The sequence below is a fragment of the Mytilus galloprovincialis genome, chromosome 4, assembly GCF_965363235.1.
Source record: "Mytilus galloprovincialis chromosome 4, xbMytGall1.hap1.1, whole genome shotgun sequence".
Taxonomy (NCBI): domain Eukaryota; kingdom Metazoa; phylum Mollusca; class Bivalvia; order Mytilida; family Mytilidae; genus Mytilus; species Mytilus galloprovincialis.
In genome coordinates this window covers 78,376,156-78,388,371 of record NC_134841.1, presented here as the reverse complement: position 1 = coordinate 78,388,371, position 12,216 = coordinate 78,376,156, and the positions used below count along the sequence as shown (strand labels likewise).

The window sequence follows — 12,216 nt, the reverse complement described above, 5'->3', positions numbered from 1 at the left end:
ATCAGAGAGAGAAAACAAACTGCAGACAAAAAAAATCAAAAACAACTTCTATGTTCAGTCTGGAAATTGTAGACAACTGGCAAAGCTAAATTGAAATAAGTTGAAAGTACCATCAGCATGATCAGTCTTTCTTCTTATAATAACTATATTTATCTTAAAATACCAATTTTAATTATTTATACCCTGTAAAAAAAAATATCAAATCAGTCTTTTTTTTATATATCTAAGCTTCTGATCTTAGTATGTGTAACAGCTATAGTGAATGTGGTTTTTGGTAATGCCAAAAACAGATAGAATAGGTTTCCTTTAAAAAAAACAGCAAACATTACAAAAGCAGTCAATGTGATGAGTTTTGTAAAGTGAATAACATTTATTACAACCAATGTAACTTTTGTGTTGCTTTTTGTTTCTTTTATTAAAGATTTAAGTGATGCTAAAAGAATCTACAAGGGATTTATTTCTAAGAACAACTCTCTCTGATTATATTGACTCTTTGATCAATGAGTTTCTTTAGGTATCCCATCTTTATAACTTAAATTTGCTTTGAGGTTGCAAACATATGAAAAACAGCATTTTCATTTGAACATAATGCTCTTTTTATAAAGCTTTTCACAAAGACGAGACATTTTATTATTCAACTTTATTTACATTGATTTCCTGTTTTATATTTTTATTACATTTGAAGTAAGGGTCAGTTTTATAGACTTAAAATACTTTTTCCACAATATTAACATCATCTGTACCTTCCAACTTGCACATCTTAGAAGGGATTCTTTTGTATTCTGTCATCAAAAACATCAAGGTGCATTTATCCTTATAAAATTATCAATAAATGTCAATTTCTGAGTCATTAATTGTCAAATATCTATCACATGAAAGAAGCGCAAAAAAAAAACTTATTTTAATATCATATCAATTTTAACATGTGAAGATACTTCCTAGTGCATTTTGCGGTCTACAATGTAAACTTGTCTGCTGAAGATTTTGATGAAGGTCAGGACTCTCATGGGCAAAAAATAGAAATAATAGAAGCAAGTGTTTTTTTCAAAATGCTTACTTAATGATATAATCAATTAAATAAGAGGGGTGTCATAATTTAATTCATAACAGGGCTATTTACTTTAAATTTCACAGTATAATAAGGGGACAATCACTTTATATTCAGGGGCAGGAGGATATCTTGGGGTTGAGTCAACATTTGGAATTTCATATGTTGCTATGCATGTTTTTTTTTTTTATTTGTGGACATTTTTTTTGTAATTTCAGCTTTTACCAGGCCTCATATTATCTAAAAAATGGTTGGGAGACCCTAAGTGTACTTTTGAAACTTTTAAATATTCAAAGTTAAGTGAATTTCAGTAACTTCCTGATTTTGATACAAATACACAAAAATTGACCATACATCATTCCAGTGGATGACTGACATTTTAAACTTATACAATTAGTACTGTTATGTATGTAAATTTTCAGGTCTAAGATTAATAATGTCTATTGCATGTCAATTATATTCTAAATTGATACATATAAGACATGTATTGTTGTCTCAGATTAAGGACAACTCAAAAGCTTGGTTATAACATCAAAAATAACTGAAGCACAACATTCAGTGACAGATCTAGGGGGAGGATTCTATGTGTTGCAACCCCCTCCCCCCTTTTTAAAAAAAAAAAGATCAATGCATTTGAATGGTGAAATATAGTTGGTACACCCTTTTTCTTCTGGGTAGGGAACCCCCTTTTAAAAATGACTGGATCCGTCCCTGACATTTATTCATACTCTTCTTCCATCATAAGAACTCTGGCATGTCACATTTGAAATTTTTTAGCTAAAAGAATTAAAGCAATATTTATGTTATGCAGCACAAATCAATGAATGTACAAGTGCTTCTAACCTTTGGATTATGCAGGAGCACCACTTTATTGGCATGATTTTTTACCCTTTGAAAAAATATTAGAATTAAGAGATTTAGATTAAATAAATGTTAACTAGAAACAATAATCCTCAAAGATGCAGTTGTTCAGTGCACTTCAAGGTAAAGATTTCTATTTGAAGATTGAAATAACGTCATTACGACATACGTTTCAAGCCATTATACAACTTGATCTTTTAGAATTTTGACAATCCTTAATAGCCATTATAATTGCTTGAGTCATGTGCTTAGTGCATCCCAAGATACTTTACAAAACTAAAAGCTATAATACTTTAAAAAATAAATTTTCCTCCCCCAGATCTTAACTGACTTAATTCTGGCGCAGTTGTTATACTCTCATTCATTATATTAATTTATGAGTTAAATTCCTATTGAAACCATACTGATTGGGCAAACTGCCTAAGGGGGGAGAAATTTTTATTCTGACTTATAATGTATAAACATGTCTCTCCCCAACCAAGAACAAGTAATTCAGTGGTTGTTGTTAGTTGGTGTCTGCCATAATGTTTTTTCCCTTTATTGTTATCAGGAGTATAAATATGTTCGTTGGTTTTTTCTTTTGAATTGTTCCACATATTGCCATACAAGGACATTTTATAGCTTGCCATATGGAATGGGAATTGCTAATTTATGAAGGTTGAATGGTAGTTGAATGGTAGCCTATATTTTTTTTTCAAATCTGTGTCTTCTGTCCTTTAAGGTCGGTACTAGAGTTGTCAAACTGACAAGTATACCACATCTCCTTGTTTGTATACATAACTAACAAGGAAGATAACCAGGGTATTGTCAGAATAAAAGTTACATTCCAAGTTTCAATTGTCACTACAGAAATAAAATAACACACAAATTATGATCATATATATAGCAAATGATAACCTTACTTTAAAATTTGTCAACTCAGAATAAAACTTTATGGTGATTTTCATAAATGACAGTAATTTTTTATAGAGAGAAATTTTTGTTATCCCTGAATCTAATTTCCCTAAAAGAATCAAATTTCCTGAGTGTATTTTTCTCATTTTTATCGTAATTGCGTAATTAGCAAAATTTCTTCCCTCCCTTAATCAGTCACTTTACAATAAGGGATTTTGAACTTATGCTTTCTTTTGTCTAGTGGCAATATAAGTACACTGGAATAGCAATGACATTACAGAAGTGTAGACTTTCACATTCTCTCATTAGTTCAAAAGCACTGTTCAAAAGTAGCATGATATGCACAATTCTTTAATACTAAATCATTGCCTAAAACAAAACTTGATATATGATTCAAGCTTTATAGTTGCACAATAATTTCCCTATATTTGCTTTTTTTTACCCTAAGTAGGTGGAGCACTTTAAAGGATAAAAAAGACGGAGATGAAATTTCTACGCGTAAGCTACATCTCCAGACATCTTTACATCTTGTCATCACGCTAATCACTCAAGCTATTGATATTGTCTACAAAACACCCTGAATTTCGGTTTTTGTGAAACTAGATCACTAAACCAATCACTACATCTTTAAGATAGAGTAATTTTCATTATCTTGTTCTGACATTTCATAATTTTATCATTTGGAAAATCATATTTTGGTAATTGTTGCATTGATGACCACATAAAATAACAATGTTTTGCTTTTCAAAAGATTGCATGTCATACAGAAAAATCGTCATTTATAAGTATTTGTAAATTTTTGAAAGATAACCTTTGTCACCTGAAAATAGGCGTGAATTCAGGTGCAATGAAAAATCACGGAACATCTGGTTGAAAGGAAAAAAAAAGAAAAAAACTTTAAATATATAATTTAACATAATTTTGTAAATGAAATATATTACTAGTGCAAGTTGTTTTAGATTTTTAAAATTTTGGTACATACTCCTTGGATACGGTAAAAAATAGTGATAGATTTGGGATAATTTTCAAAGTTACAAATGTACTGTAAATTTATCACTTGTTAGATACCATTTTTTATCGATTTTGTTGGTACACATGAATGCAACAAAAAATTTTAACAAAGTAAAAATTTACAAATAGCATGAATGCATACTATAGCATATATATTGACCGCTGTATGTTTTTAGGTTTTAGGATTTGATAGGTTGCTGTCCGATTGACATGTTCCCTATATTACTTTTTATCAATTGCTTTGAACATGCCTGAAATATTTGCCACTGGAGGTTAAGTAAACATCAATCAATAATTTATACAATGCATATACTAAAACATACAGTTGTATTCTTTAACAACGTTGATGGTTTTTTCTGTAATGATTTATCTTGTCGTGCAGGCATGTTGTCCAGGTGAAAAGAAACTCACCTAACAAACAAAAAATCTCATGAAGATAACACAAGCTTACGATCATACTTTTGTAGAGAGCGAGGTGTACTCTTGAAATTCCTCTGAATGATTCAGCAAAGGTTTACATTTTTCCTAAGATGTTTTAAGTACTATAAGGAATATTAAAACATAGCAATTTTCATTTTAGTTGTCAAGCACGAGCTACGTGATTAAAATAATGCACAATTTAAAATTTCTTATCTACTGATTCGTTGGTCTAGTATTCTGTATTGCATCAAGTTTGTTTTTATTGGTGAAACAAAAGTTTTCAATTTAAATTTTCAAATGTGACGTATATATCTAAAACAACAATTTTGTGGTATGAAATTTTCCAAAACATTTAAATATCAGTAGTTTCTTGTATAAAACATTTTCAGCAAACTGACAAATATTGTGAAAAATAAATTCTAAGGACAGATTTTTGTACAAATAAAATAGATGCTTTTGAAAATATTCCATTTATCCCATTTTCACTTAAGAATCGTCCTCTTCATTCATTTTTTCATTTCAATGTGTGCTTGCAATTTATCCCAAAACATGAAAAAAATAATTACCTCTTCTTTCATCTCTTTCCCAGAGTTAATGATCATGATATCACCAACAGAATTATTTCATAAATTTGAAATTTGAAATGGGCCCCCTGCCACCCTCTAAATATGCCTGCTCAAATGCTGCTTGCTTTGCTGACAATTTTTTTTCATCAAAACAAAAACTGGTTAAAGAAAAATCCCCCAAAGCTGTCTGGTTAATTCAATTAATTTGCAATGATTTATGATTGCATATATATCTAAAATATGTTGTAATATTTTCACCTTTTGACATTTGAATGCATCATCTTATTCTATTACAAGAAATGTACTAATAATAATACATAATCATGTTTAAATGTGTACTTTAACATATTCTTATGTTGAAAACAAAAGAATTTATATTCTTTTTACAAGTGAAACTGACATTGGTAGAAATTTTAATAAATGGTCTACTAGTAAGGTCACTGTGAATTTGTCAAATAAGCCAAGCATTAATAATGCTCTCTGACGTACTGCCATATTTAGTTCAAAGTGTGATACAAGTCAGGCTGAAATAATGGCTCCTGTCCTACTCCTGTTTCTGTTCAAAAGACAAACAGGAAGACCTTGTCATAATAAAGCCATAACTTCTTGATGTTATTCAATAAAATGTTACCATCTTCATTTATCATGAGTTTACAAGGGGTTAAAAGGGGATATAATTTGACAAGGACAATATAAATACAAAATGAGAGGGTTGGCAAGGGTTACCCAGGAGACGATGAATTGTAAAAAAAATAATATGTAAAACAAAAGTTTTTTTTATTCTAAATTTGACATTTATAGTTCAAAATACAATTAGAAGAATGCATATCAATCATTTTAGGCTCTCTTAACACTTAACATTAGTGACAACTGACAATTGATAATAAAGTCCATTCATCAACTCTTGCACCTCTTGTTACATCAGTACTCTCTCAAAGAGATTGGCATGATTTGTGCCAAGACAAACTGTCTTAAACAAGTACAATTGCTGTCCATATGTACTTGTAAAAGTAAGAAGATATGGTATGATTGCCAATAAGACAACTCTCCACATTGAAACTAAAAGACCCAGAAGTCACCATACAGCCTTCAACAATGAGTAAAGCTCATATCACATAATCAGCTTTTGCACATGCATATGCACATTTAGTGTTGTCCGCTATTTAAAGTCATCTTCCTTTACAAGTTGACATTTTATCAGGTTAATGACAAGTTCTTGTTGTAATGTACCTGTGAACATGACAATTATGACAAAAACAATAATTCTATATTTGTTTAAACATGTGGTGTAACAAGACTCCTACATTTTCTTTGTATTTTTTGTACTTTGTAGATTTGTATTTTTGTATGTTTTAAACAATTAAAAATCACTAATGGAAACCATACTTTGGCATTTATGCATACTTTTTGCCTTGCATACTGGTACATGAATTTGTATTTTTGCAAATTAACAATGAACAATTTATTAGTGGAAACCAAACCCCTAGAACATGGCATTGTGTGCATAATTATGTACCTTGTATAGTTGTTTTTTCCATGTATCTAAAATAATCAATTTTTTAAGCTCAAATACATCTTCACTGTCTGTGTCACATATTATTATTATGTGCTGCATAATTCTATTTTAAGTTATCTCCCTTGAATACTCACAATTATGAAGATATGCATTGTAATAAGTTACTTGTATTTCAATTAACAGGAAATAGGTTCAACAACATCAGATAAAGTTTGGATTTATAGTGTCTTTGGGTTTCTGTCTAACAAATATTAATATCCAGAATGGTACATGCCAATGAGACAGCAACACATACAAAAAATAAGAAATCTTAAGACAACTATTTTCACTAGTAAAGATGAAAGACACCTAATCTAATAAAAAATAGTTCTCTGCACTTGCTCCTCGTTGTTTATATGTCTCACATAAGACTCCCATGCGTAACATATAAAGAACAAGGAACAAGTGCGGAGAACTAATTTTAATTAGATTGAAGGACACCTAGAGATCAATATGGTCTTCAAAAATAGACAACTGTCTGTACAATATGTCAAGATCTGAACTGTCCCCTTATATGCACATCATTTGGTTTTTATCTCATTTGGTTGCTGGCTGATTGACGTACTGTAAAAGCAAAAAAACTTGTTGGGGTTTTAATTTCAATAATTTATGGTGAATAGATAATAGCCATGAAATTGAAATCATAATAAAATTTTAACCACCAATTAATATAATACTAGAAGCCATGAAAATTAATAAGCATGAAATCTAATTTAGTGACAAAAACGTAAAATACTAAACCACAAAAAATTTGGTTTCTACAGTATACCACAGTTCTTGCCAGTGGCGGATCCAGCCATTTTAAAAAGGGGGGGGGGGGGGGGGGGGTCCCAACCCAGAGTAAAGGGGGGTTCCAACTATATGCTCCCATTAAAATGCATTGATCAGCCAAAAAAAATGGGGGGGTTCCAACCCCCGGAACTCCCCTGGATCCGCCACTGCTTGCTACCTATCTTTAATGTATATATTTTACATCTTTTATTTATACAGAAAACACAGCCACTGTAACTGACAAAAGCCAGTGACTGTTTGAGTAGGTGTATATATTTGAGTAAAAGTTTTGCCAGGTGAACGTCTCAAGTTTACAGGAAATAACCATTTCATGTTAATTAATCCTGATTATCTCAACTCTTTAGCCCTAATCCATTTCTTGATCAAAGTTAACAAAAAAATCTTCAGATAATGATGAAATAAAAAAACGTAACATTATGAACTATGAAGGAAAAACCAAGACAGCTGGCGAAAAAACAGATCAATTAATGCTGATGAAGTTGTCCATCCCAGCAAACTATAATGCAACCCCAATCATCAAATAGACATATGCTACACTTAATTAGAAAACCATTGACATTCATCTGCTTTAAAGTTACGCATTACCTAAATATTGGTCTATATGCTGGAAAACTATACAAACAATCAAACACAGATTGAAAAACCAAACCAATTGAGAAACGATGATGAAGTTGGCACCAAACTGTTTATCGATGTAACACATCATTAAAAAATAACTTCCTGTTTCTTAAATACTTCACTGCCTCATAATGAGTACAGATACACTAGTATTAGGCAATTTGAAAGAAATCATCGTAGTAAAAGAAGATATAGTAGACTTTGAACGATTTCCTCTTGTGGCAAACCTTTTTCTTGATTATCAATTTCAGCTTCTAGCTTCGAATTGGTGAAAATCTGAATTTTGTATCCCAATTCTTCTCTTATTTAAACCAGGTAGACTATAAAAGCTTTTAAAAACATCAGATAATTTGACTAATAGTAACTAAAAATCTCTTAGGCCTGATACAATCTTTTCTTATAAATACAGATATACTGTAATCTTCTCATAAATTATGAATGGTGAGCCTATTCAAAACTGACCTCTGAAATTTTGTGGACTGCTTGAGGTTCATTAAAAATATATAATAAGAAGATGTGGTATGATTGCTAATGAGACAATTCTCCGTCAGAGTCAAAAGGTATAAAAAGTTAACAATGGAACAGAGCCTTGCCTTACTCCTAACAGTAAGCTATAAAGGGCCCCCAAATGACTAGTGCAAAACAATTCAAGTAAGGATTCCTATTCAAGTATGTCATACTGATATATATTACTATGAGTAAATATTCAGAAACCATACAAAGATTACTGTTGTAGAACAATCCCTTCCCATTTTCAACTAGCTTCAAAAATTAATTGTTAAAGAAGGGAAATGAATAATTATAGTAAAAAATTGCTCTAAAGAAGTAAAAATAGCAACATTAATAAATAAATTAAATTCAAATTTATCAATATCAAGTTATTTTAAAATTGCAAAAAAACTGTTAAAGTGATTCTATGTTTCAAATGTTTACAATTTATTACTGAAAATACAATAAGGAAATTACTTAATAATAAGACATTTATGGCATTGGACGCATTAATGTGTTCAAACGACAGATCATAGCAAAAATCTGCACAAATCTACTTGATCAAAACAGTTTTTAAAAACCATTATTTTTTTTCTACATTAAAAAAAATTTCCCAGCTTTAACAATTTGAATATAGATGTCTTTGTAATACATCATTGCATCTTCAAAAAATAACAGACGTAAAAAGTTGATGTAAAAATGATAATTAATGGCTACTTTTAATCAAACGCACCAAAACTTTTGAATGCATCATTCAAGGTGAAGTTATTTATTAATTTTTCTAATTATAATACTTCAAAACAGAATATAAAATTTCAAATGGAGCTTGGAAACAGATACACAATAGATAATCTGTCGATGGAGAGCTGTTTTTTCCGCTCGGGTGATTCCAAAGAAATGACTTCCTGTTAAGTGTGAAAATATTGTCCTGACATAACAGTAAAGATTAAAAGAACACCTACACTTTAATCATTTAAAGAAAAATATTGTAAATATAAATTTAAATTTTGATGAATCACTGTAGCCCAATAAGAATTTAAAGAAAGACGTAATTTCAAATCTGATAACCTTCAACAAAAGATAAGACATTTTTAAATAGCCACAAAGACATAACAGTACTTAAATTTCAGTAAAACCAGATTTCCCCTTTTTTGTTACTATATGACAGGGCATTAACTTTTCAGTCAGGTCATGATATAATGGCCCAATAATTATCAGGTCATGATATAACAGCCCAATAATTATTTTAAACCTAAGAAGGTCATTATATACTATATCCTGAATCGACAGTCTGCCAATAGAAGTTATAAAATACTATAAAAGAACATCCCAACCAAATTTGGTTCAAATAAGCAAAATCTTTTTAGACATTTGGAATTTCAATTACAAATGTCAGAAAGTTTTGCTTATTTGAACCAAATATAGTTGGGATGTTCTTTTAAAGTATTTTGTTAAGGTTTAGTCAACTGTAACCTCAAACCCTTGGGACTTATGCCTGAAAGGTTTAATGATTCCAGAGAAAAAACTCATTATGTATATGTCTGTCCCTAGGCAGAAGCCAGTGTCTGTTTTGGTTCCTGTTTATCATTGTTGTATACCTTTTATTGGTCTCTGCATAATCAAGCCATTGCTTTTCCTATTTCCTGTTTTACATTTTGTTATATCTGGGCCTTTTATAGCTTCCCATGTACTATGGGTTTGGTACATTTCTGGGCCTTTTATAGCTTCCCATGTACTATGGGTTTGGTTAATTTTTGAAGGCTGGCCTCAGTTGGTCTCTTATGGATAATATATAATTTATCTCATTATAAATATTAGTGACCAGTAATTGGCTAAGACTAGTTAAATGTTTTATGGTATCATTTTGCTTTTTTTTTTTTATTCACAAACCCTTACAGCTAGTAAATATCCACTATTTATGCAGCAGAAGTTCATTTGCTAAGGCCCCTTAAAAGCATTATAGAAGAAGAACATAAACAAGAAGTAAATTTTTACAATGTTCTGAAATAACATTCCAACATCCGTTCTTTTGTCATTCAAGATTTTTAAAAACAACATTGAAGAAAGATGCATAAATGTACTACAATTCAGACTAAATTTTGCATCCGTGTTAGGTTTTACACTTCAATACTAGGTATGTAATTACAGTTACAGAATGAAGCTCTAGAAATTAAACCAACACCCTGTCATCCTCAAGACAAGCACGCTTATTAGTCAATTTAGACCATAATTTCAAAGTCTGATGGGAATTTTAAATTTGTTTTTGACTGCAGTCATATAGTCATATACTGATATATTACACCAACATCCTGCCTTTTGAATACACTGAAATCTAACAATAGAAGCAGGTGCAATTACGTATATACTACAATTATGAATGCAAAGTACTATTGCAACTGCATATTTGTTTACCCCTAAAACACCAGGGTGGTAATAGTATACTTTTTTTTCATTTTATATCTGGGTCAAAACAAATGACCCGAAAAGATTCAGAATAAATAATAGCATTTTAACTGTATTTATATTAAATACAACACCTGGGTTTCCCGCCTTTTCTACTACCTGAGAAATTTACCTGTAAATAAAGTAACAAGGTGCCTGATTAATATGAGGCTTTCAACGTTTGTCATTGAGGTAGCTGATATCATATAATACCTATCTACTTATAGAGTTGTTGAGTTATTGCCCATAATCAATTTAATTCCAAAATTGTCACCACTTAGCTTGGTGTAAACAGGAAATTAGGACATTTTTATAGAGATTAGAAAGTTGTTTATATGTGAAATGAAAAGGTACACGAACAAAGCGATAAAGTGGATTGTAAACTAGTACCTGATGGAATTTTTATAGCATTGTAATTTTATGCCCTATGTCCCTATTAGAAATTATAGGTTAACTGTTGTATCATATGGTAAAATTAGAATGAAATAATCCCTATTTACTGTGCAAGCTACCTAAGACAAGAAAAGCACTTAAATGATGCAAATGCTGGAAATTATTAATGCAGGTTTTTTTTACTGTTCAAAAAGGTGAATTGGTAGTACAGGAATTGAGCCCAGAGTCAGAATAAGAGAGCATAGATTACTTTGGATTGAAATTAGCTGTAACAGTGTTCTGCTTTAGATGTAAAAATTATTGTAGCACAAATTAATACCCTTTTTTCAAGTAGCCCCTTTTCATACTGAGAAATTTATTAAAGAAGGCCACTACTGAGTGCACTAAAAAGTGGCTGTTTTTTTTTTACTTTAAAGCAAACACTTATTTAAGCAACACAATAAAATATACCCTTCTTGCTTAATATGATAGGCTAATTTTAATCATGCATCGTTGAACTTGCAACATCCTTTTTTGAAAAAAGAGAATACAAATTGCAAAAATGCACTTCACCCAGGAAAAAAATACATGGTCAAGACTTGACATGAGACAACAAACTCATTGTTTGGAAACATTTTCTGATCTTAAACATGATAAAAAGCATGTTTCTTCATATGAACAGATCAGTGCTACACATTCTCTGAAGATGGCTGACTTGATCTTTAAATTATGGAAATATTTCCCTATTGAGACCAAGGTGTGATTGTGACACTCAGAAAAGTGGCTGCTGGCAGATTCAAATATTTCTTATACTGTCAACCAGTTGTGTTTGGAAGGTCTTACTTACCTGATATTACAAATACATGTATAACATTGCTTGTTTCTGATTGGTAGACTTTTACCTGCTATAGTGTAATCCATGTCAAAGCCATAAAACTTCACTGAATCCAGCAATAGTCCTCTGTTGACAAACACTCTGTAAAAAGGATTTACATGTGCATGAGAAACTCGGCGATCATACATATGTGACATATTTCTCTAATATCTTGTAATCATATATTGTTACTTTCGGTGTTAAATAATCAAATATTGTTACTTTCAGTGTCGAATAATCAAGCTACACTAGAACATCTGATGTAATATAAAAA

General features: G+C 30.7%; 1 protein-coding gene across 1 annotated transcript in view; it reads right to left on the bottom strand.

The window, feature by feature from the left end:
• The window catches only part of LOC143073039 (cytosolic purine 5'-nucleotidase-like), a 95,032-nt gene that overhangs the window by 73,461 nt on the left and 9,355 nt on the right, over positions 1 to 12,216 (bottom strand). Inside the window, exon 3 of the mRNA XM_076248274.1 lies at positions 11,971 to 12,044. Coding sequence (XP_076104389.1) covers positions 11,971 to 12,044 — 74 coding nt within the window. The remainder of the gene's footprint in view (positions 1 to 11,970; positions 12,045 to 12,216) is intronic.